This window comes from Amphibalanus amphitrite, unplaced genomic scaffold, assembly GCF_019059575.1.
Source record: "Amphibalanus amphitrite isolate SeventyFive unplaced genomic scaffold, NRLGWU_Aamphi_draft 000820F_arrow, whole genome shotgun sequence".
Classification (NCBI taxonomy): domain Eukaryota; kingdom Metazoa; phylum Arthropoda; class Thecostraca; order Balanomorpha; family Balanidae; genus Amphibalanus; species Amphibalanus amphitrite.
Genome location: NW_024882314.1, coordinates 298,148 through 311,399, shown reverse-complemented (window position 1 = coordinate 311,399; position 13,252 = coordinate 298,148). Strand labels below are relative to the sequence as shown.

Sequence of the window (13,252 nt, the reverse complement as noted above, 5' to 3'; positions counted from 1 at the left end):
TCGGACATAACTCTAGCTTCACTGTCGGTTAGAAACATAGAGATGCGATAAATTTGTTCATAGTGACGCTGTGTTTGCCGCCGACTGTCGTCCAAGTGTTTATCGCCCCGTTCATCTAAATTTCCACCGTTTGTTTCGTGTTTCGGGCCGACGTCGAAAAAGCCGTCTCTTGTTTATCGTTATTGGCTTGAAAGATCTAGTGTGATTCTGAAATGTTGCAGCAAGCTGTTGCACATTCGCTGGAAGCCCAGTAGAAGCTGGATAAAGCCGGAAGTGTTTCGTCATTTCATTCTTTTTCCTATGTAAGATCATGACAACTAGTTGGTTTCATGTTGCCACGTCTATTGTGATATCGTTTGGGGTGTGCCTATTGTATATGCGACTGTTGCGAAACGTTTGAATTAGGTGTTTTACACATGATTTTAGTGTGTTGATGATAACACAAGGCAAAGCCTTGTCTTGTGGTAGACGAGACAGTTCCTTACACACAACGGCTGTCTCTGACTACCAACTCCACAGCCAAAGCAGACTCTAGCAGTCGGCTGCCAAAATTTACGAAGGAGTGGAGCGCGAGTTGAACGAGAGAGTGGCCACAGCGAAGGAATTCGGCTCTGCCCCTCGCGCTCAGCTATGCGCTCGATTTCGCCGGTGCCTATACGTCCCCCGGGGCTCCCCGTGCAAAACATTGTCGGCTCGGCGCCATGCAGGAATGCGGTCAAACTGCAGGAAAGTCGTCTCGGCAGCCGGCCACGAGGAGCTGTTCGGATGTTAAGTGCCGAGTCTTCCCCGCTCGCCGGAGGCAACGCGAACTCGGGAGGATCATCTGAGACGTTTACTGCGTTTTATCTGCGGGACGGATCGACCCGCGGGCCCTCGGAGGCGAATCAGCGGGCAGCTAGCGCAACTGCAGCTGATCAAACTGGGAACGGGTGGAGCCGGGAATGTGAAATGGCTGGAAAGTCGCGCCCGGCACGGCAGGCACGCGGGCCCAGAGACGATCAGTTTGAACGGTGCGTGTTGAAAGCTGGTCGGTGCCGGCGGCGACGTGGGCGCGCACCACCGGGGAGCGGTAAAGTACGGTATTCTCCGCGGCCGTGCGGCTGCGCGCGCCGGCCAGCGAAAGTGTCTGAACCCCCCGTGCGGCCCCGCGCGTCTGGGACGGCATTGAGAGGAGACCCGTGCTCGTGGCCGGCTCGGCGGACTCCGGCGGCGGCGGAGAAAGTGGCGCGCCGTGTCGGGATCGAACCCCCGCTGAGAGGGGTGATGGGTCACCGCGGCGAGTGGGGACGGCGCGGCGGCTCGCTGCGGCAGCGCTTTATGCAGGAAATACGGCTCTGCGGCCCTTGGTACCTCGTCACTTGGCAACAATGCCCGGAGTTATAATGGCCTAACTCTCATTTGTTTGGCTTGTGTGATAAATTGCGTGGTCTCTAGCGGCGGTTTCGATTTCCTTGTTGGTTCCTTCCTCATTTTCTCTATGCAAAGTTCGTCAGAGAGTCTGTTTCATTATGTTGTATATTTCGGCATCTTTCACATGATGGATAGTGAGCAATCAGGGTGTGATGTACCGTGGTATTTCGCCACGGGAACAGATCACCGAAGCCCCTTCACATGCACAGACAGGGCATGTGTCGACACGATATGTAACTATACGGCTGAGATGGCCCTAATAAATAGATAACAAGTAACAAGTCTTAATCACAAAGTTCCCCTTTGCTCCCTGGAATGCGAGTAGCTCGCTAAAACAATGTCAATAACAAATAGCATTCAGTGCTTGCAACAGTTTGGCATATACTGTAACATTTACAGCTTCGTGATCACTCTTACAGCGCCCAGCGTCTTATCCCCAACCCTTCCAAGGCATCAACAATAACAAAGCCTAAAAGCCACTCCTCAGACACTATCAGCTCGACATCACACCAGACTCGCGGTGCCCACCCACAGAGCACGGCTCGGGGCAGAAGAAGCACACTCACACATCGAACTAACCTCTGACACACATTGGACCACCCTCAGACAGACGTGGGCGGTCGTCCGACGCGTCTCGCGCCTCTAGTTATCACCGCTCACTCGCACCTGCCTGCCCGGCTCATAAATAAACATACACTTTCCATCCAGACACAGGTTGACAGTCCGATCATCTGTCTCGGCATCTGCGCTACTCTCCGATGGCACGTCAGTCGCGCTATCGACTTCGACGGCGTCAGCCTCATCGGCCTCGTCGTTGACGTCGGCGGCGAATGCACCCGCCAGCTGCTGGCTCTCGGCCTGCTCGGCGTTGGTCGCTCCGCTGGGAGAGGTCCAGAACACGCCGTACGGATCGTGCACGAGCTCCTCTACCTCAGTCGCGTCCTCTTCATCCACCGGCGCTTCGGTGACGACGGGAACGAGGAACTCCGCCTCGGGAGCGGCATCGTCATCCAGACGAGCCGCCTTGCCGAGCACAGCGCCGGAGGCTGCATCTTCGAGGTAGACGACCTCTTCCACGAGACCGTCGTGGGAGAGATCCAGGTCGTGAACGCTGTCGGGTTCCTCGAACCAGTCGTCCTCCTCCTTCTCCTCCTGAGCGGACTGGGGCCAGTGCTGCTCACGTTCCTCTTGGGACATGTCCTCGGGGTAGATCACCACCGTGCCGGGCTGAGGACCGACGGCGACCACCTCTGGGCTCACTTCCACCGCCTGGATGGTGGGCACCCAGGCGCCGGCGTTGGAATCGGTCTCGGCCGGCACCGCCCGCACGATCACGGCACCATCCGGGGTCACCAGGGGCTGCTGCTCCGGCTCGGCTTCCTCCTCGGCCTCCTCAAGAACCTCCTGGTCAATCACCGCCACAGGGACGGGGACGGCCTCGACGGAGGCCTGGAAACCACTCTGGTTCTCCGGAGCTTCCACAGGAGCTGAGACAGGGACCTGTATGGGAGAGGCTCCCACAGTCACAGAGACGGTGGCTGGGGCGGTCGGCGGCTGCTCGCCGTGCTCAACCAGGAACTTGTTCAGACGGCTGAAGATCTCCGGCTGCGGTGGCCGAACGTGAGGACGCTCCTTGCTGTAGACGACCGAAAACAGCGATGACTCTCCGACCGGCTCCTCAGAGGACGCGACCAGCGGGTCTTCGTCCTCGAACGCCGAGTCGGTCGTGGTCTCAACGTTTTCGGTTGTCGCCGGCTCGGGCGAAATCTCCTGTGTGACGGGTGGCGGTGCAGGGATTGTCACAGCAGGCGCATCGGTCGGGCCCTCGGTCTTTTCAATGGGTTCCTCTGCCGTGGTGGAGGTGGTCGTTGTGGTCTCCTCCCTCCGCGGTCCAGCGTGCAGCAGGGTCAGCGGCCTCGGCCGGATCCGCTTCCTGTTGATGGGCGGGATGAAGATAGGCCGCGAGCGAGAGGCGCTGGTGGCCGGCGCCTCGGTGGTCGGCCGGCGGGTGGTCGTGAACTCATCAGCGTACTTGCTCCAGGCGGGTCCGGTGGTGGGCGCTGGCGCCGCGGTGGGGGACGGCGTGGTGAGCCGCTCCCGCCGCGCAGCCCAGCGGCCCGGCCGTGGTGTGGTGCTGCTCACAGTAAACGGCTGGTAACCAGCCGGCCAAGGGATCGTCGGCTTGGCCGTGCTCGGCCTCAGGCGCGGCGAGCTGCCGAGCAGCTGCGCCAGCTTCGACTTGGGCCGCAGCCGGACGCTGTTGAGGGCCGGCGGCACGCGTCGGCTGGGCGGCAGCTGGACGCGGTACGAGTACTGACTGCCGACCGAGACGCGCTCGTCTCCGTCCGGCTCGCCGGTGACGAATTCATCTAGCTCGTCGACATCGTCTCCGGCAGGATTACGAGATCGCGCAGCGAGGTGCGCCCAACGCAGGCCGGAGACGGGCGCGGCCGGCTTGTCAGTGGGCGCAGGGCGCGGTGTCTTGGGGCTGCTCGTCACGAGACCCAGGCCGTACTTTTCGGCGTACCGGCTCAGGTAGCTCTCCAACTGGCTGTGGACATCCTCAACCTTCTCTTCCTTCTCTCCCTTTGTTTTTGTGTCGGTTTTAGGCTCATCCTTGTTAGTGTTTTGAGGGAGGTTCTCAACATTGCTGGGCTCAACTGTCGTGGTGATCGTCTGATGGCTGAGCGGCCGACCGCGGGTCGGCGGAACGGAACGATGACGAGGCACGCCCGCTACGGGTCTGAATCCTCCAGTGCTCGGGGTGTCTTCCTGTTCCTGCGGCGGTGCAGTGGTCTGCGGCTTGCTCGTAGTCGGTCGCGGAGTGGGTTGGGTGGTCGGTGAAGTCGGAACTGGCTGTGGTGCCGGGATCTCTCGCACGGGGCTCGGGGCAGCGGCCTGGACGCGTTCGCTCCTCGTCGGGAGGCGCACCACGGGTCGTCGCACTGACTGGCTAGCCTCCGCGGTGACAGGCTCCTGGGTCGTTGACGTCGTGGGAGTGGGCGTTGGCTCAGGCTCCGATGTAGTTGGGCGGCGGGCGATCGGTCGTCGACGGCGCTGACCAGCCGTCGGTCGGACCCTAGCGCCGAATGTCACGCGTTGTTTGGGACCCGTTGGCTTCGCCGGCTCGTTCGTTTCAGCCGCATCGTCATCGCTGGCCGGGGCTTGAATTGCAGAGGGCCTGCGCCTGCGGTAGGTAACAGTCGGAGCGTTATGGTGGGACGTGCCCCTGTGGCTGGAGACGCTGCTAGCAGAAGGCTGAGGGCTGGGACGTCGCTGTCGCTTACGATAGCGCTTCACAACCTTGACAGTGGATTTTTCTTTCAGTTCGTCCTTGTGAATTTCTTCGTCATCGGCATTCTGTCCGACGACTTTGGGTACTTCAACATGTTTGTTCTTGATGGCACTATCCTCCTCTTGGTTCTGGTGTGTCAGCTTAAAGCTGTGACTGTCAGCATCAGGAGTGGGAACAGTAGGAGCCGGTTCGGTGGTGGTCTCCTGCGAGCCTCCGAGAATAGCTGATAGACCCGCCAGAGCTGCTGAAGCCCAGGATCCTGCAGGTTTATCTTCCTCAGTCACCTGGTTCTCCGAAACAGATGGCTGGCTATTGAAGCTGCTGCTGACAATGACCTGCTGGTGCTGCTCGCTGCCAGCGAACTGCTGCTGAGGGTGCACCGACTGCTGATCTTCCACCACCCGCGTGGATTGGTGGACCTCCTGGTGAACTGGTCGGCTCGGACGCACGAACACTGCCTCTGTGTGAACGGGCGCTGGCACGGTGGTGACGACCGTGAGACGAGGCACGTCATGAGGCACCGGGCTGACCACCGGACGAGGCTGTCCGTGGGGGATATGTTCGTGGATAACGGGACCGTCAGTCGGCTGGGATTCAGCGTCAGGCGCGGGTCGGGTCACTGGTTGGAAGCCGCCGAAATGCGCTGGAGGACCAGTGATGATGTCGTTGCCAGGCTGTTCAATGGCTGGGCGGGAATCCGGTTCGTGGAACGTCGGGCGAGCTTCGTGATGCTCGAACTCAGGGCGTGCAGCGGGCTGTTCGAACGAAGGTCTTGCGTCAAACTGCTCGAAACTCTCCTGCGGCTGTTCGAAGGTAGGCTGCACGTTATGCTGCTCGAACGGCCTCTCGTCATGCTGCTCGAAAACTGGCCTCTCGTGCGACTGGTGGAAGACGGGCCTTGGATCGTGCTGCTCGAAGATGGGCTGCGGGACGGGCGGCTGGAAGCTGGTGATTGGCTGGCGGGTGTTGGGACGCTGGGACACCGGTCGGAGAGGTCTTGGTCCGCGGGGGCGCACCGAAACCCGACGACCGCTTTCCCACGGCGGTCGGAAGGTGGGCGCCCGATGAGGGAAGCGGCCTACGTCGTCGCGGCGCTGGATGGGACGGCGCTGCGGACGACGCTGGACCGGTGAGAGGAGAGGGTACAGACTCGCCTGGCGCTTCACGCGTGAGTGCGGTGCAGATGTGTCAGAGGATCCAGCCAGCTTTAGCAGATCGGCCAGAGATCGTGCCTTCGTGGAACCGCCTGCCTTGCCGTCAAAGTCGACGAACTTGTTTATGTCGCCGCTGATAACGGCATAGTGATCTCCAGTGTCGATGATAGAGAGTTCCCCGGCGCGATCTTGCGCGGCCTGAGCCAAAACTTTCCCAAGTCCGGATCCGGCATCACTTTTAGCTTCCGCCGCCTGAACAGTCGTCTCTGCCTGCCGGGCCGCCACCTTCGTGCCGTCGTCGCTACGCTTCTGTGTGCTCTCGTGGTAGTTGATCTCCTTGGGGAACAGCTGCTGTCGGCGGTGGTACTTGACATCTCCGGGTGGGTAGTACGGCGCTGGCAGATGGGGCGCGTTCACATACTGGTACCCGGGTCGGAACGGCGCGTAGCCGCCGCGGAACGGATCTTCGATGTTATCGGGCACAACGAAATCTTCGGTAGGGTTCAGCACCGGCTTGGCCATGTCGGGAATGTGCTCGTAGTGGGCGAGCTCTGCGTGGGTCGGGGTGCGGTAGTAGGGCCGGCCGCTTCCGTCGATGGAGAGATAGGGGTCGTACAGCGGTGAGACCACCGTCTCTGTGTCGTAGCCGGCCCGATCGGTAACCACTGCCACGGTCGCCTCGCCGGAGGGAGTGTAGCCAGGGGTAGTCTCCTCGCCGGGCAGCGGGCGGTAGATGAGGCTGCCCAGTAGAGGGATGCGCGACCACCACGGCTGGTCCGCCCGGCCGGTGCTGCCCGCGGCACGTCCTTGGCGGGCAGTCACCTCGCTTTGCAACTGACGAGACCGGCGCAGCAGCCCAGAGGACTCAATGGCGAGCGGCGCCGAGTTCAGGCTCTCTTCAGGCACGCGCACGATCACTACCTCATCGCCGGCGGAGATGGGAATGCGGGCTTCCTCGGGACTGTCGGCAGTCACTTCGGTAATGGTGATAGGCAGATCACCGTTCGCGGACGGACCCTGGCTCCCGCTCCGTGAGGCCATCTCCAGCAGAGCGCGGGCTTCCTCCTTCAGAGGCGCCCAGGCAGGGATGTCCTCGTTGTCCTTCAATGAAGCTGGATCAGCAGCCTTGCGCATCGCGTACTCCATCTCCCACTTTCCGAGACGATCCTGCTTCACATCGGAGCGGATCTCGTCTGCAACATCCACGTCTGAGGTGAGGTCGCGCCGGAAGCGGCGGCGGTTGGGAGCCGCGCGCGCAGGTGGTCGGCCGAAGATGCGCTGCTGGAGCTGCTGAAGAGGGTTCTGGAAGACCGACGGACGGGGACGCACTGGGCGTCCTCCCGGTCGAGGCGGCGGCGGAAGTCGGCCGAACGGCGGCGGAGGTCGGCGGAATCCGGGCGGAGGACGGCGGAACGGCTGCTGTGGACGCGGCCTCTGCTGCTGCGGCTGCGGCCTCTGCTGCGGCTGCGGGAGTGGTGGCGGAGGAGGCTGGTACACGGTGCCATCCTCGTTGTACTGCTGCAGGAACGGAGGGTTGATCTCCCGCACATCCACAGTGGACTGATCCAACACTGGCTTATCACTCGCCGGTAGGACCGGTCTCTGCGGTGGCTGGTTGTTCTGCGGCTGGAAGGTCGGCGCCGGCTGGGGCACCGGCTGAGGCCTGACTGCGGGTCCGGCCTGCGGCGGCGGCGGCGGTGGCCGACTCACCACCTGCTGCTGCTGCTGCTGCTGCTGCGGGGGGAAGTTGAACACCGGCCGCTGCTCCTGCGGCTGCAGGAGCGAGGCGGAGGGCCGCAGGTCTGCTGACACGACGAACGTGTTGCCGGGGTTGTGTGTGAAGCCGTCGTTTCGTCCGCTGAGGTCGGGAGCCTGCACCTCCTGTAGCACGGTGGCGCCGGGTCCGGCTCCAAAGGCGGCTGCGTGGTCCGCTACCGCCAGCGCTAGCGCGCCGTATATCTGCAGACAGAAAGAGAATGGCTGTTAGGGGTCTGTTTTCTGTGCTCTGGTGGTCACTGAGATTGTTGCAGTACGACAGTTGTCACTCATTTTAGAGGCTTATTGTTATACAACAAATACTTATGCTTGATATTGGGTAATGCATTAATACAAATCCTATACAATATGCAAGATGCATATCGTGAGGCAATAGCGCGTTTCGCCGCTCTCGGTGATCATACCATCATTCTATGGGAAACTCATTCAGTTCGACATTTCGAAGCTAGACGATCGGCGGTGTTCCCTTTCCTGTGACCCTCGTGAAGTTGTTATCCCTAATGCTCCAGGATAGGTCGTTTGGTTCGCCTAGTAAATGGCATAGCTACGTCATTCCAGACTCATCAGTTGAAACAATTATGTTTTTCTACTCATCGATTTTAATCCATGCAAGGAAAAGGTGCTACTCGCTTATCCTGTTGGCACAAAACACGTATTTCGCTACGTCACTTCGTCCTTTCCCTGTGACATCCAGGTACACAACTTGTTCTGTTAAATTGTGCTATTGTACCTATTGTGCCGTTTCAATTGGGATCTGTATTTACGGAGCAATGTGAACATAGGGAAACCAAGCCAAAATGTTGGCTACTCATGTGAGTGGAGTCGCTTGTTTAGCAAATAGAAAGGGTAATCGGGGCAACACCTTCGCGGGCTTCGATCTAGCATCGTAATTCGTAATGCGCGTTGTTCAGAATCGCAGACACATGCTCCTCCGTAAAGTTTTTAGTGAAGCTAGGTTGCCTAGGTTGACTAGGTTGCCTATGTAACTAGGTACGGATCTGTACCAAGTTTGGTATGAGTTGCGTGCAAAGATGCAATGACACATGTGGATGAAGTCACCACGACCGTCCATGTTTAAATCGTTGGGATTTTCAAGCTGTGTATGTGACTGATAACTGACCAGCTGTATGTTGGTCAACATGGTTACGAGTATTACGGTAATATATCAGCCAGCTGTTCTGTTCGGCAATCTTGTCCAGATGAGCACAGCGAGCAATTGCCAGTGATTATGCTGAAGACGATGATAATATGAATTATGTCTTAAGTTGGTCATTATCTCTGAATAATGTCCGAAGAGCTGTTAGAACTCATGTGTGTAACATGGCCTGAGCGACCCACTAAGCAATTTTCGAGTTAATTTCCCATCAAAATGGCAATATCATCTGTTGAACTGTCCCATATAATCCCACATAGACGTAAATAACGATGTAATATCCGTTATAGCTCGGTAACGACAATGCTTTCAGCCGAATGGTTTATTAAATAAACGGTCCGATCTGTGGTTCAATAGCGACATTAATGCTGAGTATTTCATTGGCTCTCTCGATAGTTCTGACAGGCTGTTTATCAACAGAGAGTGGCTTATTTTGTACCATTTTAGCTTCAATCCACACAGACGCATTATCGCACCCAGTTTCCGTCGAAAACCGGGAGAGAGTGTCACTTTTCTCCAAACGCGGTATTTTCTGTAAACCTGTTTCTCAGCGCCTGCGTGCGACGACTAAAGCGTCAGTGAAACCGACCCCTGAACAGGATAACCGACGCTCATCACGATAGCATCTCGGACCAGAACGTGAGCGAAAGTGTGAGACTGCGCCCAAATCACGCTCCTTTTCATCTCTGATCGTGCCTTCGATATCGGAGGGTCATTGTAATCAACCCGTCGAACTGAGTTTATGATGGGCGGTTATGATGAATGCCCACCGCCCGACCCCAGCGAATACTGGGCCGTTGTTACAAACGCGACGACACCGATACTACGCGGCGCGGTGCCGGGATCGGTGACATGTTGCGCTGGCTGAGGGCCGACTGGTTTCACTATAAGACCGGTCCGCCGGCGCCGCCGGCTGGCAGCTTCGACTGATGTTCTGCTCAGCTCAGCACGTGTCACGTGACTGCACGGGGCTGACAAGTGGGTCAGGTCAGCCATGCACCGGCCCCACTGGTTTGGCCCCATCCACGCTCTTGGCTTCAGTCCCGAGACTGTCTCATCACTGATTTCTGTTATGGCTGAGCTCCGGTTGGTTGGGTTCGTTGTGATAGCTGAGGTGGCAGGTACACAAACAAATGAATAATGCATTTAAGAAATTCGCCAATAAGACATTTAGCCTATCGACAAATCAGAGGCTACGTCAGCTCTCTTGTGCAAACGAGAAGCCACCATCAGCACGATCAGTAGACAGGCGTCCGCTTTTGGGAGGGACATTGTGCTCGTGAAGGCATTTCCGCTCATGATACTCATGGGCACTCATGAGTGCACTCGTGGACACCCTTGGACACTCACCGATGCTCGCTACCGTGGCTGATGACAGCCCAACGGAACGGGTGAAACGTTCTCGACATTAACCAAACCTCAGCGCAATACCTTCAGCCATGCAGGCATGCAACAGTCGACCGCGCTAAATTGAACCTTAGGGTATGATCTCTTCTGTGGGTTTTCAATGGTCGCCTCTTTACGACCTTTTTATGGGTGCAATGATGGGCTGTCAGCGGCCAAAAATGGGCCGATAGTTTACTCAGTCCGGCACCTGCCCGCGGCAGGTTACAGAGGTCGTGCATACCGAGCATGACTTTAGGGTGAGAGAAACCTGATCATCCTGGTCTTGCATGGAAGGAAGCCAGGCTGAATGAGTGACGGCGGAGCGGTGCATTAGTGATGTTTATGAAGGGAGGTAACATAAATGTTCAAATATGTTTGGACTAGCTGTAAACTGCTGATTCTGTTTTCACGGTTTTCTTTGACCGCCAGAAGGCTGATGGCTAAGCTTTGCCACCATCAGAACAAGTCAATAAGAATGCCTGCGTATGTACATTTTCTTTTATGAACAATGCAAGCGTTGAAAGGTGTGGCTATCTTTTATCCAGACATTTATAAGCTCTACTATATAGTCAATATCCACATCGGAAGGTTTTCTCTATCCCCTCAATCTGGAGCAAACGGTAGCCGGTTTCTCGGGACAATTTCGATTTTATGTCGCACCACCATGGTGGACAATTTCGGTCTAACCGGGAATCTGAACACGGCCTCATTTGGCAGCTCGATCAGGGGCACTTCCACATTTGGTCAGCGCTTTTCTGCGGCGCCCCGGGCGCAATGGTGAGCTGGTTTCAAACGGAACGCCGAAACCACCGGACGGCCGGGCTCGTATTCACATTTAAATGTGAGTGGATCGCTGAGTAGAAGCTGAGGTGGTTTTACATACGACCAAATCCCAGGGATTTGTGCTGCAGACAAGCAAAATCAGCGTCCCATTCAGGGATGTAACAAAAATGGTTTGCATCGTGGGGATCGAGAGAGAACACATCCTACGTGTATGTATGGCAACCCATGTACGGACGAGCTCCAAATGAGCAAACGCTTCAATCCAATCACTGTCGCAGATCAAACAGTTGCGTGTTTGGTTTGCCTGTTTAGGTAGGGACTATGAACATTGTCGTTCGCCACGTACTAACTCCCGAACAATATTCCTGACAACTTTTTCAGGGATCTTCAATTAGTTAGGATGTTTATCAAACTCTGGTATCCTGCGACTATAATTACCCTTGAAATAATGACCTCACAGTACAAATTGGTCGCCTTCACTTCAGTTCGCCTATGTCGCATTTTCAGTGGTCAACTTTCAAACATGTCTTTGAGAGCGCGGCTAAGGAAAAGGATGGCCCACGCTAGGGTTTCCTCAAGATTTAGTTTCGAAGCCGGCTTGTGTCATTCGGAACGTCTGACTGAACAACTCGGGACTAATGGACTAGTTGTGTATCTATTGTGCAATGTCCCGCACTGAGCTTATCCGCAATGGATTTTTTAATGCCGGACTCTACGATAAACTTTGTGGAGTCTTGTGCCACTATCACTATCGTCGTCCTTTCAAACAGACGATCGTAAAATGGGCTTAATTCGAACGCTATTGTTCCCTCAAAGTGACTCTAGAAGAGAAAACTCTACGCAATGCATTCTCATTTACTAATCAATTCATGGCCATGGTATAATTAAATGCACCGATCCTCAATTACTGGATAATGAGCCTTTTCAATAGCCTTTTCATGACACGGCTCAATACCTTTAGTGGTGCCAATGTTTATAGATTGGACGGTCACGACCAAGCTATACGGGGCAAAGAGCAATCATCAGTTAAAGTAGAAAGCCTAATTAGGGACCCGCAGTCAGGGTCTTTGGTTCAGCCTTTCCGCATCAATTTAACAGCAAAAATGCCGCCAGAAAGATGCAGGCTGACACGCGATTCTTTCGAACATTGCGGATACGGACGGCTGTGCAACTGTGCATTGAGTTTCCGACCTGACCAATTGTCCGTAGTGGCTTTGTCCTGTAAATTGCGACCGTTTGCGGGTTCCTCAGACCAGTAGGGTTGTATTCATCGACTAAACATTGGCTTTCGGTGGAATAGTGAGCTGTGGCACGCGACCTCCTCTCGGTAATTTAACTGACCAGTGAATCGTCCTCATTTACATACTGAATACATTCTGTCTACCGGGAAGGAAGTTCGGTCGAGAACTCACTCCCTTGGCGCTCAGAGGAGGGAGGGGTGTTTGTATGTGGAGCTGTCTCAATGTCACTGGCAACGCCACTCCATCCTGCCGACGACGTAAGACGGGAAACCCCGCTACACTCAAGGACACTCGGGTGAACTGGTTTTCTCAGCGGCAGCGTTGAGCTCGGGCGTCTCCAGTGGCACCGCTGTTGCATAATGCGTAATTCTGGCGAAGATGTCACACTGAGCAGGGAAATACACAAGACCCACGACCCACGTGCTCCCAAACCACGCCAGAGGTGGCATATCGGTACTGACCACAAATCGAAGCATCCTCATGTTAGCGGTGTCGCATCGGTGCCACACGGCACCTCCAAAGTCGGCTGCTCCTCCACACAGCACTCTCACTGGCCACACTGTGTGTCGGGCTCGTCAGGGAGCGCAGCCGGGCACCTCCTCTGCGTTCGAGCGCGCGTTCACGTTTGCCACTCGCCGGCCGCCGTCGTCGCTCCGCGTTGCATCGGTGAAACCTGGCCCGGTCAGGTCAGCAGCGCGGCCGGCCCTCTCGACGGCTGGTCCACTCGCCGGCGCGGCTCGACGCGGCCGCGGCGGGTCGGGACGGCTAGAGAAAACCGGCGGCCGGCCGCTCCACCGGCGGCTCAGCGGTAACGGGTTGGACGACAGACACGTGTGGTGTCCAGTTGTCCATCCTACCCGGTCAGTTTATAGGTGTTTGGCGGAATGTGACTTGTCTCATCCATTTCTTTGGTAGGTCTAGACGTCGGAGGGTTATTGTCTCCCTGTTAGGAGAAACGGAGTTTGCCTCCCACTTTGGGAGGCACGATAGAGTTTGTCTTCCTCTGTGGCCGGAGTTGTTCAACCCAGACGTTTGTTCAACCACCAAGCACAAG

General features: G+C 56.6%; 1 protein-coding gene across 1 annotated transcript; it reads right to left on the bottom strand.

Moving 5' to 3' along the window:
- Positions 1-1,501: 1,501 nt before the first annotated feature.
- On the bottom strand, positions 1,502-12,837 carry LOC122366629 (titin-like). Its single transcript, XM_043339092.1, has 2 exons — positions 12,660-12,837; positions 1,502-7,818 (listed from the first exon to the last, which is right to left on the bottom strand). The coding sequence occupies exons 1-2, from the start codon at positions 12,678-12,680 to the stop codon at positions 2,053-2,055; spliced, it is 5,787 nt and encodes a 1,928-aa protein (XP_043195027.1). The 5' UTR covers positions 12,681-12,837; the 3' UTR covers positions 1,502-2,052.
- Between the last annotated feature and the right edge of the window lie 415 nt (positions 12,838-13,252).

Excerpts from the sequence above, each read along its gene's own strand:
- LOC122366629 (XM_043339092.1), bottom strand. The coding sequence starts at position 12,680 with ATGAGGATGCTTCGATTTGTG. Across the intron at positions 7,819-12,659 it reads TGAGGATGCTTCGATTTGTG|ATATACGGCGCGCTAGCGCT; the intron begins GTCAGTACCGAT and ends TTCTGTCTGCAG.